Here is a 21,835-nt window from a genome sequence, read left to right on the forward strand (position 1 = left end):
CATCAGGCTGTCTGCTAGGCAGGGAACCTGCTCCTTCCTCTCTCTCTCTACTTGTGATCTCTCTCTGTCCAAAAAAAAAAAAAAAAAAGTTCTCCCCACAGGGAGGCAGGTCCCATTCCTGCAAGGAAGGCATTGCTGTTGCAGCCGGAATTGGCTGAAACATGCACAGGGCAAAGATTCTATGCTCTTCTGTTATTCATGACTCATAAGATGCCACTTAGGAGAAGCTGAGTGGCGTCAATCATCAGGCTGTCTGCTAGGCAGGGAACCTGCTCCTTCCTCTCTCTCTCTACTTGTGATCTCTCTCTGTCCAAAAAAAAAAAAAAAAAAGTTCTCCCCACAGGGAGGCAGGTCCCATTCCTGCAAGGAAGGCATTGCTGTTGCAGCCGGAATTGGCTGAAACATGCACAGGGCAAAGATTCTATGCTCTTCTGTTATTCATGACTCATAAGATGCCACTTAGGAGAAGCTGAGTGGCGTCAATCTCTGAGCCAGAGAAGATAACGTTCTTTGAACACTTCTGGAGAGGAGATACGAGATTTTGGATCCCCAAGCCAGACTAGACATAATGAAATGTGCAGTTTCCGTTTTACCATCGAGAGGTCAAAGGGCGGATCCCTCCCCATTACAGCGCCCTGACCCTTGAACATCATTAACCCAAAGGATGGGTTTCGCTCGGGGTGCTTATAAAATTAAAGGGAAACTTGTGGGCAGGTATGACCATTTCCACTGCAGGGTGTGTAATGGGAAACAAATGACTTTCCAGATCTTGTTCACCAGAACGCTTGAACTGGTGAGGGTATATTTCCATATGGTTGGTGCTAAGAGAGCTGGTGTGTTGCTAGATCCACAAACAGGCGCCTCCGTTGGAAGATATCGCAGACGACTGCAGTCCTGGCATGAGGTTGCTGATAGAGGCTGCCTTGGAGAGGAACCCCAATCACCGCCCGAGTGCAGCCGACCTGCTCAAACATGATGCCCTGAACCCCCCCAGAGAGGATCAGCCACGCTGTCAGAGTCTGGACTCTGCCCTCTTTGAGCGGAAGAGGCTGCTGAGTAGGAAGGAACTGGAGCTTCCGGAGAACATAGCGGGTATGGACACCTGCTGTGGGCAGTGCCCCTTGCTTCCCTTCTTTTTCCAACTACCTCATCCTTCTGACCTCTTTCACGAAGGCATTCTTGAGTGCCATACGTTTTCGGAAAAACTTCAGCAAGAACTTTAGCAAAAGCATTAAAAAAAAAAAAGATCGGCTAATTGGCCAGCAAATCACAACATGTTTCAGGGCAAACGTAGGTAACAATAGTTCTTAAAAATTGCCTCTTACTTGCTTTTTGCACCAGGGAGTATCTTTTGCCTTTAAAAACAAATCAGGCCTGGCAGTCCTGCTTGTCGGTTCTGAACAGGGTTCCGTTTCATTCAATTACGGTAAACCACTCCAGTCCTTGGTTGGAGACACCAGGGCACTGCTCTGCAGATAAAATACTGAGTTTGAAGTCAACTTGCATTTTTGTCTTCCTCTGCTTCAAGTCTTCTTGCCAGCTATGAATCTTTCCCACATAGGAAAGTCAGTGCACATTCCAGGAACATTGAATATGCAGGGAGGGGGAGAGTTTCTATTTTTATTACTAAAATCTGTGGCATTCTTAATCCATTTAGGTCCAAGCCCAGATGTCAAGCCTGGAATGTTTATTTGCATTTCATCCTCTTCTTGTCTGACCTTTCTGTATTTGAAGAGAACCATCTGGGGTGTTGGAAAATACACCAGAATTTCTAGCTAATTTCTTGTCATCATTGACCTTTTTTGAACCCTTTCGTCTACGTCAGATTACATAAACTAGCCCACAGTCTGTAACTCTAAGTCTGCAGGTTTTTAATAAAACCATAGCTTGAGGGGCGCCTGCGTGGCTCAGTGGGTTAAGCCACTGCCTTCAGCTCAGGTCATGATCTCCGGGTCCTGAGATCAAGCCCCACAGCAGGCTCTCTGCTCGGCTTCTCTCTCTGCTCCCCCCTCTCTCTCTGCCTGCCTCTCTGCCTACTTGTGATATCTCTCTCTGCCAAATAAATAAAATCTTAAAAAAAAAAATTATAGCTTGAAAGGCTGTTTGATTAGGGCCAAGGTTTTTTGTTGTTTTTTCCCCCAGAAGAAACAGGTGTTTATTGAGCATGTTACCTGGCCATTCATTGTTTTTTTTTTTTTTTTCAATGTTTCCCTTTCCAGATTCTTCATGCACAGGAAGTACTGAGGAATCGGAGATGCTGAGGAGGCAGCGTTCTCTTTACATAGATCTGGGGGCCCTGGCTGGCTATTTCAACCTTGTACGGGGTCCACCAACCCTAGAATATGGCTGATTGATGGCGTCATTTGCTCTGAGTAATTAAGTCTCAGCATTGGGCTCCTGGAAGCTGGTTATATGGACTCGAACCCGGGCTCTGTATATTGAATCTTGCCATCCGTCAGCGGGCAACGTGGCCTCCTGTAATCCATGAATGTGACTCCACGTGGCTCCCCTGGGTTTGATTCGGGAAGCTGCCTTGGTAGGTGGCGTGACAAACTCAAAGGAAGTTGCGAGTTCGTAGAAGGATCATTTCTGGTGGCTGATTCCATTCACTGTGCACTTTGCTCAGAAAATGTCAAGATTACAGATCATGAGGATAATGTCCTAGCCTGAAATTACTGTTCTTGGTTCTGATTTAAGTCTGGGAACTTTATTTAACTCAGAATAGTTGTTTTGTGTATATTGGTGTATATTATATGATAATGCCTTGAGCCTTTGTAGGTAGATTCTAGTGTAAATTAAAGTCCTTATATTTTGGGTGAGTAGAACAACTTGAATATTAAAGCAATAAGCTGGACTCGTGTCTTAAAAATGGCTGTTCATTTAGGGGCCGTCTCACTGTGGGCCACTAGTGACAGGTTCTGTTATGTTCCTATGGAAACATTTTGTACTGTATATGCTATGCTTAAACCATTTAAAACATGATGTTTTGAATGTGGATAAAACTGTGTAAATCACATAATTTCTGTACATCCCGAAGGATGAGAATGTGACCTGTAAGAAAAATGGAAACATTTCTAAATTCTCAATGATCTACTTTTGTAACTCTTCTGACTCTATTTCCTTCCAAGCATTTGTGTATTGAAATAGCATACTGTGTATGTTTTATATCAAATGCCTCCATGAATCTTTCTTACCTATACCTATATTTTTAACGTTGTGAATATGCCCACTTAAAGTATGTTTTTACATTAGGCCAATGAAACCAACACTTACATCCAATGTAATTGGTCAGACCAACTGAATAAACTCCATATTTTGCCTTCATTCTTGGAATGAATGTGATTCTCGACTGGGACCGGGGGTGGGTTATGAAGGTTGGGATATAGGTTGGAGGAGAATGTGTATCATGAGGAAGCATAGAACATTCTGCCTTCAGCTCAGGTCATGATCTCAGGGTCCTGGGATTGAGCCCGGCATTGGGCTTTCTGCTCAGTGGGGAGCCTGCTTCCCTTCCTCTCTCTCTGCCTACTTCTCTGCCTATTTCTGTCTGTCAAATAAATAAAATCATAAAAAAAAAAGAACACCTGAGAGGTTTACAAATTGTTTATGAGCCCTTCTATTGCTGAGGCATTAGCCATTGTCATTCAGATTATGCTGTGTCCCTTCAATGCATGGGAACAGAGAAAGAATTGTCAGCCACTGGTTCAGGCTAAGTGTGGTTCTGTTTTACATCTTGTTTTTATACATTTATACTATCTTTGAATATATGCTTGCCTCTTCTGTGTCTGTTGTTTGTCAAGTTAATAACTAACTTGCCTTGGGGACGCCTGGGTGGCTCAGTGGCTTAAATGTCAGGTCAGTTGTTTTCAGCCCAGGTCCTGATCTCTGGGGTTGTTAAAATGGGAACCCCTGCGTCAAGCTCTGCATGTAGCACGTAGCCTGGTTAGGATTCTCTCTCTCTCCTTCTGATCCTCCCCACCCTGGTTGCTGTGCACTCTTTCTCCCTAAAAAATAATAAAATTAAATATAATTAAAATAAATATAAAATAACGAACTTTCCTTGTATAAGGTAAATTTCGATCCCGTAGACCAGTTGTAATGAAAATTGTTGGATGAAAGTTGGAGTCCGTCATTCTCCGAGTTAACCGTGTGACCTATCTCCATCCTTGGGATCTTTACAGCACACACGTGAAAGATGGGCCGTTGCCTCTGGGTTTTCTTCAGAGGAGGCACTGAAGGACAGTGAGGTTCGATCACTTTATGCTTCAGATCACAGAGCATGTGAAAAGACCAAGCTGGGGGGTGCCTGGGTGGCAGCTCAGGTCATGATCCCAGGGTTCTGGGATCAAGCCCCGCATCGGGCTCTTGGCTCAGCAGGGAGTCTGCTTCTTCCTCTTTCTCTCTGTGGGCTTCTCTGCCTACTTGTGATCTCCGTCTGTCAAATTAAAAAAAAAAAAAGAGAGACAGAGCTGGTCGTGGAGGTCAGGCTTCTCTGCCTCTAGTCCCCATTTTCTTACACATATTGTGTGTTGGCCCGTGATAGACCATCATGGATGATGGGCGGTCTTGCTGCAGAGAGAGCCCTGAGCTCCCGCTGGGACTCAGTTCTCCAAATAAGGGCAGAGGTGCCTTCACCACCAACGTAATGAAGCTTCAGCCTCAGGGCCCCTCACTTGCCAAGGTGCCCCCACGGCCCTGTGCCTGCTCGTATATTATCCCACATCAGGTCCAACAATACCCAGACCCGTCCCTGGGCCAAGGTGTACAACCTTGGATGTTTTTCATGAAAAGCTGAAACAGTCAATATGAGTCATTTAGTTGAAGAACTCCACTGGGAGAAAAAGCATGCCTTTTAAATAAATTGGAGCTCTCGTGGAAAGATCTGGGATGTTTGCCAAAAGATGACCAGGGACTGTGGGGGAACGAGAAAACGTTCGGGGCTGGGATCTGTGCCCGGGGCACCTGCAGAGCTGTTAGCCTAGGAAGCCAAGAGCTGCAGCCTGGGGATGGGCCCAGGTCAGCTCCTGAGAAGAAGGAGGCCATGAGTTGGTCCTGAGGGAATCCATCATCATTTGCTTCCTGAGAAGACAACCAGGGAGGCTGTCAGGCTTCAGTGTAGCTGGGACAGAATGTTCACATCTTGAAACCTCTTTCCGATCCCCTTGATAATTCCTGCTTCAGGCACCAAGGCATCTGATTATGTTCGGACATTGGAATGCTTCATGGAGGACAGACCAGATCTTTCTAGCTTAAGTCCTGAGATCGTGTCTAAGCCCCTTGCTGGGTAGGGTGTTCTATGGGTAAGCTTGCTGGTCATCCCATGGTACGAGCTGGAGCCATGTCTTCTAATTACTACTCCCTACCTTGCGCTTGCCTTGAGGTCTATAAAAGAACCGCAAGTGGGTCATGAAAACGGCCTACCAGTCTGGACCTCGTGGGTGATTTGCCCAGGCTTGGACAGACAGCTACCATCTGAGGTCAGCCAGCCTGTCCATACCCCCAGAGGGAAGTTTCCACCAGCTGTCCGCCATGGTGCCAAGCACTGCAGTCGGTCTTGAAATCCATGATGTGGATCACTGTCAGCCCCCGTGTTCCCCCGTCGTGCGTGCATGCCCATTTATCAGACAGACTGAAGCCTATCAATCTTTTATTGATAGCAAACGTTGGTAGTGTGCGTCAGCATGAAAGCCAGGGGTCGTATACAGACTTGCTGTGATTTCAAATCCATGTTTTGAAAGCTCCTCGTGGACAACGTTGTTTGTGGTCTAAACTCGTTTCGAGTGAACTTGTTTTGATGAAACAGTTTTGAAATCAGATACTGGGACTTTGGTCTCGAACTCTCAGCTCCTGCCGTGGAAAGGATGGTTAACGTGACTGACACCACAGGAATGGCAGTGGCGTCCTCAAGAGGTTTTACCAGCAATTTGAGTGGGATCATCTAGATAAGACTACTCTTTGCTGATCTTAAGAGCTCTCCAAGGATCTTGAGACACCTACCTCTGCTGTGGCCAGGATATTCTCGGTCGGTAGTGTTGACAAACCTGGGAAGAGAGGGGACATCTATTCCTGCCTTGGCGAGCCAAAGTCCTTGTAGCCAGTGGTACAAACTGTGGGACAGTCGCTGGACTAGTAGACTTCGGAACAACCCACCTTGCCTTCCATTGACGGCGCCATCGCCCACCAGCTCCAGGCCCCAGCAGTGAGGGACCTGACCTGGCAGCTGCTAACCAGCTTTTAGTTGGAAGGACTGACTACTCCACTGAGAACCAACTTTTAGAAGAAGCGCCACCCGGACAAAATTTGGATTTTATTTCTCTCACCTTCCCTTTGCCTGGAACAAAAGTGTAATTAACCTGTCATTGGTTTGGAGTATGTTATTTCTATATTGGTTTATTAAGAGGCATTACCTGGTAGGCTATTGGCTTGTGAAATATTACTATGATGAATTTTAATTCCCATAATGAGCCTGTGTCCAATAAATGATTGGCAAAGAATCTCTGTCTCTGAGCTTCATTTGCCCTGAACAAAACACCACTGTTTTCTGAAGGGCCTGGGGGGATTTTTTGTGTGTAGGTCTGCAGTGGGGTCGGGAGTAAAGATTGCCTGATGCCACGGGTCCAGGGCCAACCCCTCAAGGTGCAGCCAGGAAGGAACGCACCCAGGGGAGAGAATTCCTAGGTACTGGAGAGCAGACCAGCTCTAGAGGAGAGCTGAATGGAGCCATACTGGGACCTATTTTGTGCAAAGAACCATGCTGGCCCCTGCGGGGAACAGAGGTAAGAGAGGGTTCAGCCCCTCATGTATCCAGTCCCTGCTGAAAGGTCTGCTTTCCATGTTGCAATTGTCAAAAGACTTTTTGTTTTGACGTATTCCCCACTGTTTCCACAAAGACTTCTTCGGCCAAACGCTTATTTGCAATTTTACCTTCTGCCTGCGAGCTAGATTTTTAAATATCGATCTAATCTCAAATGCACAAGAAAACCATGATTACAGTAACTGGGTTGCAAAAGCGCACTTGGGGCCCGAGAGAGGAGAGATGCAAAGTAGCTATGGACAAAGCACTTTTGTTCTCATCTGTAGACACCCTCAGCGGGAGTTTTGCTGGGCCCTCTGGAGGGCGCCCAGGACAGAGCAGAGGGAGAGAGCTTGGGACAGCCAGCAATCTGGTCCCTCCTCTGCTGCTCAAGGACCCTTGCCCCTCAGCAGGGGGGAGGTTGGCTTGTCTCTCTACGAGGACTGACTGCACTCTCCTCCCGTGTTACCCACAGTTAACCTAGATGTGGGAAACCTGTTTTGTCTCCCTCCAAAATCAGTTAGATGCGACCACTTGGACTGATACCGTCTGAGAACAGAGCCCATGCTTTGTTTATTTTCAGTGTTAGTTTAGGGATCTGGGTACCTGGGAAATTCAGAGACATCTATTGCATCAAAAATGCCGGCGACATTGGGGCACCTGGGTGGCTCAGTGGGTTAAGCCTCTGCCTTTGGCTCAGGTCATGATCCCAGGGTCCTGGGCTCGAGCCCCACATCGGGCTCTCTCCTTGGCGGGGAGCCTGCTTCTCCCTCTCTCTCTGCCTCTCTGCCTACTTGTGATCTCCCTCTCTCTCTCTGTCAAATAAACAAACAAAAAAATGCCGGTGACAAAAAAGTGGGTTATCTGGCAGGCCCAGATCCCCTTCATTCTGGTGAGCGGACAAGGGGAGCCGATTGGAATTGGGGATCAGAGAGACATCAGCTGGGGAGCACAGGCTCCTCTTCTCACAGCTCTGCGTCTGCAGGGAGGTGCCCTGAGCTTGCTTCCCTGCGTGAACTTGCGTGCAGGACCTTGCCAGGGCCAGCAAGCCAAGAAGGCCCAATTGTTTCTATTTTAATTAAGTTATATAGGAAAGAAAGAGAATGAACGAGATAATGAATTCAGATTTTCTTGCTGAAACCTGAAGGGTTTTTTTTTTTTTTTTTCCCACCTGGCTAGCAGTCAAAAGCAAACAGAAGAGATTTGGCAAGTATCTTTGTCACTTACTGTTTCAGGCTGGTCTCTTGTGCCGGACACCTGGTTCCCTCCTAATTCCCCAGGTCCGCTCTCCAGAAGCCATGGCTGCTAGCAAAGATATTCTACGCATAAAGAAGCGTGGTTATGTAACACCCTCCTTTGTAAACCAACAATAAAATGTACACCTACCAGCTTGATTTATACATGGCTTTATGTCTTGTTCTCTTGACAGAATATTTCCCATTATGGAAGGAAATATTTTAATAAGAGTAGTCTTCCTTAACATAAGTCTGGCATCTGTCTTAGACATAGCCTTTGACCAGCCACTTCTGCCATAAGGCGAGAGGCTTGAATCTGGCTCCCTTCTTCTTTTCTTTCCTCTTCTGGGGACGACGGGTGGAACTAGATGCCTTCTCAGTCTGCTTCCATCCATTAAAATCTTTAAAATTTAGTTTTAAGGGCAGCCTGGACAGCTCAGTCAGTTAAGCCTCTGACTCTGCATTTTGGTCTAGGTCATGATCTCAGGGTCGTGAGGTCAAGTCCTGCCATGGGCGTGTGGAGACTGCTTGGGAATTTCTCTTTCTCTCTGCCTTCCCCTGCCTCTCTCCATGCCCCCCCCTTCCCATACTCTCCCTCAAAAAAAAAAAAATTTTTTTTTTTTTTTATAGGAGAGGAAGTGGAATGGCAACAAGTGTATGGATCTATGGTTTGACTCTGTGCACAGAGCAGGGATGGGAATCAAAGCCCTTCCCTTCCTCATCAGGACCTTGACACTAGAGCTCATCGCTCGCTGACAGTCACTGCTGCCTTCTGGCTGTGGAGGGCGCGGGGAATCCTGGGGCCAAAGAAAGGCAGCAGTTTATACTCATGCAAGCTTTGGGGTGTGGGGAATTGATGAGAACTATCTGGCTAGATGGATCAAGTTTCCATTCTCCTGATACCAAGAGGCTGGATCCTGTCTCCAGTTGATGTCATGGGATGTGAGCTAAGGGGATGAGAACAGGTGCTGGGGTAAAGGACGCGGGGGAGAAAAGATTCTCCTACACATGGAGGTGGATTCAAGGTGATGGTAAAGGGAGAAGAAGGAATGATGTTTAGTATAGAAAACAAAGCCAAGAGCTGCTCATTAAAGTTAACGATGACAAAGGTGTTGCTAAGCGTGAGCTGCGTGTCAGGATCGGAGGATGTAGCTGTGGCTGTAGTCATATTCCAGTGAACTAACACTGTGGGAATCAGGCTCCTTCCAGGTAAATCACACTGTAGTTTTGGCATTTAACCAGAATCTAGTCACCAATTCTGCTGTAGAGGGTGGTTTCCCCACACCACTATGAAGTCTCAGATACCTGCTGGGTGTCCTACGATTCGACAGGTTTCCAACATGGCCTTCCTGGAGACAGCGTCCGATTCCCATGGGTCAAGGTTTCAGTCCCACAAAACTGCCCCCACACAAACACACTTCTGATGCCATTTGCAAATCCGGATTGTGACCCAGGCTTCTGACTCACTAGTTATACATCAGAGGTCCCCGTGACTTCCTTTTCGGGTTTGATTGATAGAAGGCTCAAAAAACTCAGAGAAACATTTTATTTACTAGATTACCAACGTATTATAAAGGATATTAAAAGATACGAATCAACAGCCAGAGAAGAGATCCATAGGGTGAGATTCTGAACAAAGGAGCTTTAATTCTCATGGAGTTTGGGGCCTGGCGTTGTGGTACCTCCTATGTCTTGGGTCACCAACCTGGAAGGTCTCTGAACCCCATCCTTTTGGTTTTCCATAGAGTTTATTACAGAAGTTCAATTGGTTAAATCATAGGCCATTGGTGATTGATTCAGCCTTCAGCCCCTCTCCCCTCGTGGAGGTTAGGGGAGTGGGACTGAAACTGCCAACCCTCTAATCACATCGTTGATCTCTTGGCATCTGGTTTCCATCCTTAGGTGCTTTCCAACAGTGACCTCTCATTAACATAAACTCAGGTGCCACTGAGAAGAGTTTGGTATGAATATCAAGACCTCTTTATCGCTTTTATAAATTCCAGGGTTTTTACAATGCGATATGGGGACAAAGACCAAATATGTATTTCTTCTTATACATCACAGTGTCACAGCATTATTATTTCTGTTTGGACTCAACAGAAGCACAGACTCAAGCAATCATTTGTGAATTCAGCAAAGAGATGTCGAAGGTCCTACAAGCAAAACTCGTCCGAACTAACCTGAACCTTAAAGTTGGCAGGTATGGTGGGGAGTGCTAGTGTCTTTGGTCATGTAACTCAGTGGCTGAGACTCAGAATGCAGAGGTCAGAGTGGGTCTTATTTGCCTACTGAAAGCCAGAGCCCCAGCCTGGGTAGGGGAAGTCTGCATACAGGATTTACAAATCTGTCCTGTTAGAAGTGGTCAACCTGTCACTGATCCATTGTTCTGTCCAGCAATGGAAAAACCTCAGAAGAAACGAGACTGACATTTACCGAGTGCAGGCACTATGGCTAACATCTCAGTAGCCCCATTTATGTGTATTAGTAAACCAGGGAACGGAGACTCTGGGAGGCTGTACATGGCAGACTTGAGATTTGAACCCAGGTTCATCTGATTCCAAAGTTCACACCCTTCTCGCTAAACTCAGCTGTTTCCCATGTCATTGGAGGGGAGAAGGTAAGGGATCACGTACCAAACCTCATTACGGTGAGACTCCAAATCCTATGATATCTACCTTATGTCTACCTCTAGAAATCATTGCTTGAATTATTGTAATATTCGTTTTTTTAAAAAAATATTATTCATTTATTTAATTGACAGAGAGAGAGAGATCACAAGTAGGCAGAGAGGCAGGCAGAGAGAGAGAGGGGGAAGCAGGCTCCCCGCCGAGCAGAGAGCCCAATGGGGGCTCAATCCCAGGACCCTGAGACCATGACCTGAGCTGAAGGCAGAGGCTGAACCCACTGACCACCCAGGCGCCCCTATTGTAGTATTTGTTACAGGGACACCTTCTCTCCTCCAGTACAAACAGAACTGTATAGAATGTGGTCTTAGCTCCTAAAAAATTTAGTCTGGCTGTCCAATTAGAACAAAATCCATAAACAAAGCCACCAGGTCCCGCCATGTAATCAAGAACGTAATTGCACAGTACAGTGTTGAGTGCGCACATGGAGAGTGTAAAGTTGAAGGCGGAAAAGCTTTAAGGAGAGCGGGAAGGGGTCTGCTTCAGTTACAGTCTTCCTTACACTGGGCTCCCCAGAGAAAAGAGCATGAGGCTGGGTCTAGGTGCTGATGTGTTATAGCGAGTATATCCTAGAGCTGTGAGAGGGAGGGAGGGAGGAGGGAAGAGAAGGAAGCAGGAAGTGAGTCAGGAAATGACAGGAAGCGAATAAAGAGTGATATTACTGAACAGGCCACAGCGTTAGGAAAAGCCACAGCTGGTTGCTTCGTCACATGGAATATCTTTGAGGGGCCGTACAGCACACCGTGTCCCAGAACAGCCCCCTGAAGAGATGAAGGGGAAAGAGACTCATTCTCTCGCCCTCCTATTTCCTGTCTCATTGGTTGAGTTTCTGCAGGAATGTTAGCTTCCCTACAATCTGGGTTGTGTCCCCAGACACCTTGGGGCAGTCACCAGTTTCCACGGGCCGCAATTTATTGCTTCATCTAAATCCATAAGTAGGGGGAGGGGTTGGAGCTGCCTGGGTCCCATCAGGCCTGGGCATCAAAACAGCTATGGCTCCCACTGGAGCAGGAGCCATGGAGGCCATGTTGGCACTTGGAGATGGTCAGTGCTGGCAGCCTTGGCAATGGCAATGGGGCAGGGGGAGTCTTCATGAGTGAGCAAATCAAGGGCACTGGGGACAAGTGGGGTCAAGCGCATCTGAGGAGGTGTGTAAATTGCATCTGATAGAGTTCCAAGAGAAGAGAGATGGAACATTCAAGATGGGGTATTCTAGAGTATTCTGTTCAAGAGATAAGGTAATCTGAGGAAGTTATAGTCACAGTGACACTATTCCAGGGATAGCAATGTAGGGGAAGCATGGTGAGGGAAACTGGATAGCTCTGGGCTTGTGGCAGCAGAACTGTTACCAATGCCAGGCTGGAGGAAATTGGGTCAGAGAGCAATTGCTGAACTCAGGAAGACAGTCAAGTGACCTTTGGTCAATGGACACGGCCAACCCCAGAACGATAGCACAAAGACTCGGAAGGTATCAGCTTCCATCAGAAACCAGAGAGTACCTTCTACTGAGGTAGCCTTGGGGGTGACCGCCCCCAGGGCTGACAGCTGATGAAGAATGAAAAGTTCTGATCTGGAAAGGCATTTGGAAGATCTCTGGCACAGGCTCTCAGAGAACACCTATTTTAGATCTTTCTCACTCCTGCCTTTTTTTTTTTTTTTTTTGCAATTAGATGAGAGATGTAGCTTGCTCAAGGTTATAGCCGGGGGATGGGGGTTGGGGGGGGGGGCTTTATAGCGTGAGTAGGATATGGCTGGGTACAGGGAAGCTTGCCACAGCAAGGAAGGCAGAGTGAAGAAATGCCCAGGGCAGGAATGAGCAAGGCAAGTTTGTGGGGCACCATGGGGTCATCCTGACCCAACAGAAGTTGAAGGATTATGAGAAATACTGGTAAACGGGTGGGATCATCCTTTGAAGGGCATTGAAAACAGGCAGGTCCGTTTCCGCTTGGTGTGGCCGGTAGGACGTTGCTATTGAAGGTTTTGAGATGAAAGCAGCGCTCAGTAAAGTCAGCTGAGGCAGAAACAATAAATCCATTTTAAAAGAAAGGGCACTTGGATCCAGGGTGTCTAGCTGGGAAATGGTTAAGTAAATACAGAAGCGACTGGTGCAAGTCTGGATCTGAATCTGGTAGGGGATGTAATCACAAGACGCGCTTCAAAGGGAAAATGGGTAGGAGTTGCGTGTTGCTGGGTGTGGAGGCGAAGGAAAGGAATGAGCCCTGGAACATAAATGTTTAAGTCTGGGGGACTGTAAATGGCATGGTGCCTGACCCAGAGAGGAAGGGGAGATGGGTGGTCCTCTAGGGCAGGCGTGGGGACTGAGGTAATGATCAGCTGTGGAGATTGGGAAACTCACTACTTAATCATCCCCTTATCTCTACATGTGCAACAAAGATTGTCATCAATGAAAGGACCGAGCCGTGGGGCACCACGGCTGGGGCAGTGGGAGCTGTCTTCCAGAGCACAGGGGACAAGGTGCGTTGTCTATGGGGAACTCACAATCATGAAATCAACTAGAAGTCCATGTGCTTTTGATTATTACTATACCTGGTCAGTGATAAAATACTTCTTCCTGAAAGAACTATTTCGTGGTTCTAAATTCCAAACAATTGCTGTGGTTACTGTTGACTTTTAACAATATATACATGCTTAAAGTTAGCACATTTTAATCACCTATCCCTTTTTAAAAAAAACTAGTAATTTTTAAAAAAACTGTGATAAAATATACCACATTAAATAAAAATTTACCATTTTAACCACTTTCAAGAGTACAGTTCAGTGGCATTAAGCATTTGAAGGTTGTGTGACCTTTACCCCCATCCATCCACAGAACTTTTATCATCTTGCAAAAGTGAAACTCTGTCCCCATTAAACAGTAACATTGAACAAACTTCCCATTGCCCCTCCCCCCAGCCCCTGGTGACCACCATTCTGCTTTCTGTCTCTATGAATTTTACTACTCTAAATGTCCCCCAAGAGTGGAGCCATTACTAATCTTTCACTAAACAGTTTGTGGTAGCTCCTTTGGGGAACTAGTTATAAAGTTACCCCCACGGAGAACTCAGCCCCGGGTATTTGTTTCAAGAGTTAAGTTTTTAATGTCACATAAGACTAATTATGAAAAAGTAATCCCAATTCTGAAGTTGGAAGGATCAGCTTAGATTTCATGAAGAAAGCCTTTAACTCTGCAGCCACAGATTATTGAACAAGGGCCACTGACATAGAAAATAGAATTATGGGGCGCCTGCGTGGCTCAGTGGGTTAAGCCTCTGCCTCCGGCTCAGGCCATGATCTCAGGGTCCTGGGATTGAACCCTGAATCTGGCTGTCTGCTTAGTGGAGAGCCTGCTTCCCCCTCTCTCTCTGCCTGCCTCTCTGCCTGTTTGTGATCTCTCTTTCGCTGTCTGCCAAATAAATAAATAAAATCTTAAAAAAAAAAGAAAATAGAATTAAATTTTGAAGATGAATATGGAGAAATGACAAAGGATGCTGGCCATCCATTGCCAGAAGAAACCCAAAGGGCGATGTTTGAATGCCCCAGTTGTTTTCCCCAAGAACTAGACACTAAGGGAATAGGTCAGGGGTGCCTGGGTGGCTCAGTAAGTTAAGCATCTGCCTTTGGCTCAGGTCATGATCCGGAGGTCCTAGGATGGATGGAGCGTTGTGTCGAGCTCCCTGCTCAGCGGTGGGGGTGGGGAGCGTCTGCTTCTCCCTCTCCTTCTGCCTGCTACTTCCCCTGTTTCTGTGCTCTCTCTCACTGTGTCAAATAAATAAAGAAAATCTTTTTTAAAAATTAAAAAAAAAAGGAATAGGTCAAACAATGTTGGTATTCATACTCTGATTTTTGCAGAAGAAGAAAAACTGTGGAAGTTTTCTGCAAACGCAGATCAAACTTGACAGTGAATTTTTCTGGAGAAGGTATTTACAAGATAATGGAAATTTTAAAAATTTTTTTCAGACTTCTGAAAGCCCCTGGGATCAACCTCCAAGAAACGAAAACATTGACAACATTCCTATTTCTGAAACTTATTGTGAAATGCCATTTATATGAATCTCTGTTAAACCGCATTCTTTTGTAACCATGTGTCTATCTGTTGTCTCCTGTAGAAGAAAAGCTTTGTAATTAAAATTCATAAATGTTGCTCTTTAATAAACTATGAATGAAGAGAGATGTACCAATCTGGCCATGCCATAGAGTGCATGTCACATGCCTATACAAAGAAGAGCAATCAAAGATCCGTCTGCCATCAGCCAATTTGCATGAGTCACAGCTGGAAACCGGAAACTAGAATTTATTATTCTTTACTGCATCAGAAAAAAAAACATTTTTTTTCCTCTTTCAAAAACATATTCATGCAATTAAAAACATTAATCTTTTACATTTACTTATTTTTTAATTTTTGTTTTTTTATGAAAAAGTAGTTTCAGAGGTAGTGATTCATCAGCTGCATATAACACCCAGCGTTGATTACTTCACGTGCCCTCCTTATTGTCCATCACCCAGTTACTCCATCTTCCCACCCACTTCTCCTCCAGCAACCCTCACTTTGTTTCCTCGAGTTCAGGGTCTCTTATGGTTACTTCTCTCTCAATTTTCATCTTATTTTATTTTTCCTTCCCTTCCCTTATGTTTATCTGTTTTGTTTCTTACATGTCACATGAGTGAAATCATATGGTAATTGTCTTTCTCTGATTGACTTATTTTCATTAACATAATATCCTGCAGTGCCATCCCCATTGTTGCATATGGCAAGATTTAATTCTTTTTAATGGTCTAGTAGTATTCCATTATAGATATATACCACATCATTAAAAAATATATATATATATATATATATATATATTAACATATAATGTATTATTTGCCCCAGGGGTACAGGTCTGTGAATCATCAGGCTTATACATTTCACAGCACTCACCATAGCACATACCCTCCCCAATGTCCATAACCCAGCCACCCTATCCCTCCCTGGTACCCCCAGCAACCCTCAGTTTGTTTCCTGAGATTAAGAGTCCCTTATGGTTTGTCTCCTTCCTGATTCCATCTTGTTTCATTTTTTCCTCCCTAACCCCCACAATCCCCTGCCCTGCCTCCCCAATTCCTCATATCAGAGAGATCATGTAATTGTCTTTCTCTGATTGACTTATTTTGCTTAGCATAATACTCTCTAGTTCCATCCACGTTGTTGCAAATGGCAAGATTTCTTTTTTTTTTTTTTTGATGGCTGGCTGCATAGGATTCCTTTGTATATATATACCATATCTTCTTTATCTATTCATCTGTTGATGGACATCTAGGTTCTTTCCATAGACTGGGTATTGTGGACATTGCTGCTATAAACGTTCAGGTGCATGTGCCCCTTTGGATCACTACATTTTATCTTTAGGGCAAATATCCAGTAGTGAGATTGTTCGGTCGTAGAGTAGCTCTGTTTTCAACTTTGTGAGGAACCTCAAAAAGATTTTTAAAAAAGTATTGACAAGATAAAATAGTTAAAAAATGTTAAAATAAGAAAGAGGAAAAATTTAAAAAGCAGAATAAGAAAAAAATAAAAAAGTTAACTTTGAAAGACCAAAAAAAAAAAAAAAAAGCCATGAATTCTGTGGGTTTGCTTTCCCCATCTGTGGCATTCTGCACTTCTCATTGATCGGTAGACTTGGTCTTGGCTGGACGGTCTTGCTGATCTTCTGGGGCCTGTTGCCGTTATTCTCAAATGTTTGCCTGAGGTGGAATTGACCTGCCCTTGCCAGGGGCCAGGCTAAGCAATCGGTGGTTTTGTTCTCGGAGCTTTTGTTCCCTGAGCGCTTTCCGTAGAGCTTTGGAGGATGGGAAGGAAGATGGCGGCCGCCCAGTCTTTGGCCGAAGGAGCTGCGAACTCGGGCTCCACTCCTCGGTGCGCCCTCGGATAAAAGCCGTCAGTCCCTCCTTTCTCCGTGGTCTCCGGGCACACTTCAAGCTCCCCCCAGCATTTTTGTCTCTGGTACATGGTTCCATATGGAGTCTCCAAACCCAGCTAATTCCTGCCGCAGGCTCGTGCTGTCCTCCTGGAAGAGGAAGGAAGAGGAGTCTCCCCGGATCTACCGCTTGTGGGGTCCCTGCTTGAAGAGCCGACTGGACAGCATCTCGGGTCACCGTTTAAGGTAAGCCCGGGCTGAGAGCCCCTCCTCAGCTCCGTCTCTGCTACCGGCTTGATACCTGGGAGCTCAGCCACACTCAGACACCCCTGGTCTTTCTGTGACCCCCACAAGACATGAGGCCACACTGTCTCCACGAGGGCTTCACCCCCTGCTTAGCCTCTGAAGCGACGTCCCTCCACGGAGCAGACTTCTAAAAGTTCGGATTTTGTGCTCCGGCGGCGCCACTGCTCGCCCCTCCCCCTGCGATCTCTCTTCTTGTCACCCCAGATTTACCTCTCCGCTCCTCCTATCTTCCAGAAAGTGGTCGCTTTCCTGTTCTTAGAATTGCGGCTCTTCTCTTCATTCTCCTGTTGAGTGTGTAGGTGTTCAGAATGTTTGACCGCCCTCTAGCTGAACTCCTGGGACCTGACGATATTTAGGTCTCCTCCTCTGCCACCATCTTGTTCCTCCCCCTGTAGCACATCTTTATCCATTCATCTGTGGATGGACGTCTGGGCTGTTTCCATAGTTTGGCTGTTGTGGACATTGTCGCTCAGGTGCCCCTTCGAATCACTGTGTTTGTATCCCTTGGGTGAATACCCACTGGTGCAATTGCTGGGTCCTAAGGTAGCTCTATTTTTAACTTTTTTGAGGAAACTCCATATTGTTTTCCAGAGTGGCTGCACCAGCTTACAAGCTTCCCCTTTCTCCGCATCCTCACCAACATCTGTTTCCTGAGTTGTGAATTTTAGCCATTCTGACTGGTGTGAGGTGATATCTCATGGTGGCTTTGATTTGAATTTCCCTGATGCTGAGTGACAGTGAGCATTTTTCCACGTGTCTATTGGCCATTTGTACGTCTTCTTTATAGAAGTGTCATGTGTTCTGTCGATTTCTTGACCGGATTTTTTGGTTTTTTTTTTTTTTTTTTTTTTTTTTTTGAGTGTTGCGTTTGTAAGTTCTTTATAGATGCTGGATACTAGCCCTTTAGCTTTTAAATGTAGTATCTCTTTTTATTTATTTATTTTTACTGGCATGGTTATATAGTTGAAGTTCAGTAAGAAACTATTTTCATTATTTGGGCTTCTCTTCTGGTCACAACTCTAATTTACTTCATTTTATTTTTTATAACTGAAAACGATTTTGTCCTGTAGGGAGGAGGTGAGTATTAAAGAGTGATCTGATGCAGGGCTATGTGAGGTCTGCCACTGTGTTAAAGTCATCTTTGAAAGTTGTACAAAGGGGTCCTTTTTGCTAAGGGATTCAGAGCAGAGAATAACTTCTTACCTTTTTTTTTAAGCTTTTATTTATTTATTTTAGAGAATGAGAGTGAGAAAGCATGAGTGAGGGGAGAGGCAGAAGGAGATGGAGAGAGACTCCATGCTGAGCACAGAGCCTAATACAGGGCCTGACCTCATGGCCCTGAGATCATAGCCAGAGCCAAAATCATGAGTGGGATGTTTCACTTACTGAGCCACCCAGACCCTCTAACTTCTCAACCCTTGATTGAATTTGGAGACTAGGGCTGGGACTTGGATCCTGTTTCACTGAAGCCAGATCGTGGTAGAAGAGAACATTTCTTGAACAAATGAGTGAACGAGTAAGCGAATGAAGGACTCTTCTTTCTGGCAGTCTTCGTTCTGCACCAAGGAGCATGTAGAATCTTAATAGGACTTGGGAGGGATTTGAAAATACACTCAAAAGACACCAAGGATGAGCAGTTTATTAGTGAAGGGGTTCCAGAAGTTTTATAAACTTTGGCAGGGCTTTAAATACCTTGGTTTACACAGCCTAGTTAGCAAAAAATTAAGAACCATAAAAACCAAGTGTTTCCTTAATGAATAAAATTTGACCTGAGAGGAAGCTGAGTGGTCAAGAAAGAGGGCAAAATTAAAAAAAAAAGTTTGCATGAGTAGGAAATCACATGGGAGGGATATCACCATAGGTGAATAGATCTAGACAACACGTTTTGGTTCCCTGACACCCAAACTGGAGAAACGAGGTTTAGTAATTTACAACACTGGTGTGAGGCTTAATAAAAGTTTTAGTTCAAAGCTTCAATTGTGGGTCCCTCACGTTTGACCTGAAATAGCCCAGCTACTCAAGAAGGGTGATATTTACTTCCTTCCCCTTCTACGCTCATTGATGGTAATTAAGAACTAAACTGGGATAACTAAAAAAAGGTCCAAAAAAAAAAAAAAAAGAGGAAGTGTGTGAAAAGGGTTGGTGTGAGTTTTCTCACTGATTTTCAGTCAGTGTGTATGCTGGCAACTTATCACTATGCTTTCTCCCTACTCCCAACTCCCAACTCTCTACAAAAACACATGCAGGGGCACCTGGGTGGCTCAGTTGGTTAAATGTCTGCCTTTGGCTCAGATCATGATCTGAGTCCTGGGATCAAACCCCATGTCCAGGTCTCTGCTTGGAAGGGAAGTGTGCTTCTGCCTCTTCTTCTGCCTCTGCCTCTCCCCCTGCTTGCATTCTCTTTCTCTCTCAAGAGAATAAATAAAATCTCTAAAACAACAACAACAACAAACATATGCAGTGTGGTCCCTGGGGCTTTTTGTTTGATGTGAAATGCACTGAGAGTACACTAGTGGAAGTTTGGTAGTGACTGTGGGTAGGTTGGCATCAATGGTCATGTCTCAGTGGGACTCCCTATCTAGCTGCTAACCTAATAGGCCATGCAAAATGTGTAGACCAGTGAGGGTTTGCATTGGAGGCATAAAATATGAACTGAAATTGGAACAAAGAAAAGATAGGATTAATTACATAGAAGAGGTTATTTAATTGACATCCCAAAGTGGATCTCAATTAGTTTGGAATTAGTTTACATAGGGAAGTGTCAAAGAGAATATGCTTATTGCAACTTTAACATTGTAAAATATCAGTAACAGTGGAGAAACGATTAAGTAAATTATGGTACATTCACTTGTATTATCGGTAGAAATAGTATTATGGGGGTGCCTGGGTGGCTCAGTCGTTAAGCATCTGCCTTCAGCTCAGGTCACGATCCCAGAGTCCTGGGATGGATTTCCTCATCGGGCTCCCTGCTCAACAGGGAGCCTGCTTCTCCTTCTCCCTCTGCAGCTCTGCTTGCTTGTGCTCTCTTACTCTCTCTGTCAAATTAATAAATAAAATCTTTAAAAAAAGAAATATGTATGATGAAGAGCTAATAATTGTACCAAGAAGTTGATCAATGCTCCATTATTTTAGCTAGAGGTGTGTGATCAGCAAATCTGATTCTGTTGAAAAGGAAGTCTTCATTGATCGTAGGATAAAATTCAAACTCAATAACCTAGTTTACATGGTCGGTTATCTCTCTAATCAATCTTCAGAACTCCTCCTGTCCACTTCCTTCTGTGTTGCACACATGCATGCTATTCTTTTTGCTTAGAACAGTCCTTCCTATTGGTCAGGCAACTCCTCCTAATTCTTCGGATTCTGGCTTGGGCCTCACCTCACTCAGGAAAGCCTTCCCTGACCACCTCCTTTAAGACCAGTCTGGGGGCCACAGCACATGCTGGCTGCAGTGTCATAACTGTGCCATTACTTCGGACATCGGGGGACAGGGTGGTGAGGAGCCTTGCGTCCTAGGAGCCTGGTACAACCCTTCACCCATAAAAATGCTTAATGAATATTTGATGAGTTAGTTGTCATACTGAATGAAAATGGAAAATCTACACTGTATGTGTGATATAACTACAAGTATTTTTTAAGAACTATATATCTTTCAGGATGCCTGGGTGGCTCAGCCGTTAAGCATTTTTTTCTGCTCAGGTCGTGATCGCAGGGTCCTGGAATCGAGTCCTGCACTGGGCTCCCTGCTTGGCTGGGAGCCTCCTTCTCCCACTCCCTGCTACTCCCCCTGCTTTTGCTCTCTCTCTCTCTGACAAATAAATAAGATCTTTAAAAAAAAAACCTTTTAAACAACAAGAAGGGCATATCATACAACAAAATGTTACTATTTTAATTACTGTATTTTGATTGCAACTAGGTATTATTTTAATAATGACATAGAATCATACTTTGTGATTTTTAAAATGCAACCAAAAAGAGGAAACTCTGAATCCAACCATGCAGTTCAGAACAGTGTTTCAAGCATAGTGCCAACAACTGTGATTTGACTTTAAAAAAATAAAAAACAGCTGGGGTAATGAGGTGGAGGGAAGTTGGCATTGGTATAAACAACCCGTGGGCCAGCCACAGCAGAGGTGGGCACCGAGTGAGAAGGGAAATGAAACACGGGGCTGGTAGCACGTGTCCGGAGGGCAGGCAGGAGCCCACATCATGGATGCTCAAGGGCAGAGCCTGCCAGAGAGGTTTCAGGCAGGAATGAGGGATGTCCCAGAGGAGGCTCAGAAAGGTGAAGGGATGCCAGGGATGTTCTGGAAAAGCCACAGGCACCGCCTGGAGCCCATCAGCCCCACCAGAACAAGGATGGCCTTGCTTGGTTTAGATCCCTAAAGAGAAAGAGGGAGAGGGACAGAAGGGAAACTGAGCAAGTCTAGTGGCTGTGGTGTGTGTGTGTGTATGTGTGTGTGTATCACAAGGCACCTGGGCAACAGGGTCTTCACAAAAGACCCCTAGAGAAATTCAAAGAAGGGTCCATGCGGCTTGACAAAAGGGAACATCAGATTCCATCTACCAAAAACAGGGCAAGTGCCAGAAGGAAAGGTGTCAAAGGTAGAAAACCCTTGGGACAGGAGCGAAGATGAGTGAGTCCCCATGAGGGGACCATCCGCTGAGGAACCGGACGGGTGAAGGCAGGAATGGGAGGAGCGCGCCCGGGCGTGGAAGTCGGAGCGTGTTTGTTGGCCTGGAGGAGCCTGGGTGGATGGGCGCGACGGGGACGACTTCTGGCTTGTTCGGTGGCAGGCCAGGCCAATCATGTAATGACAGCTTATCACAACAGCACGAAAGGAAGCTAGCCTGAGCTCTCCTGACTGCAGGCTTCACGTGCGCGCCCTCGGGGGTGGGGGGATGAGAAGTGGGACTTCCCCAGCT

General features: G+C 45.5%; 1 protein-coding gene across 3 annotated transcripts in view; it reads left to right on the forward strand.

Annotated features, from left to right (window-relative positions):
* The window catches only part of MAP3K8 (mitogen-activated protein kinase kinase kinase 8), a 24,974-nt gene extending 21,656 nt beyond the window's left edge, over positions 1–3,318 (forward strand). For all 3 annotated transcript variants that reach the window (XM_059404094.1, XM_059404095.1, XM_059404096.1), the window contains 2 exons: positions 846–1,092; positions 2,220–3,318. In XM_059404094.1, coding sequence (XP_059260077.1) covers positions 846–1,092; positions 2,220–2,350 — 378 coding nt within the window. In that variant the 3' untranslated portion in view covers positions 2,351–3,318. The remainder of the gene's footprint in view (positions 1–845; positions 1,093–2,219) is intronic.
* Positions 3,319–21,835: the final 18,517 nt, after the last annotated feature.

This window comes from Mustela nigripes, chromosome 6 (assembly GCF_022355385.1).
Source record: "Mustela nigripes isolate SB6536 chromosome 6, MUSNIG.SB6536, whole genome shotgun sequence".
Lineage (NCBI taxonomy): Eukaryota > Metazoa > Chordata > Mammalia > Carnivora > Mustelidae > Mustela > Mustela nigripes.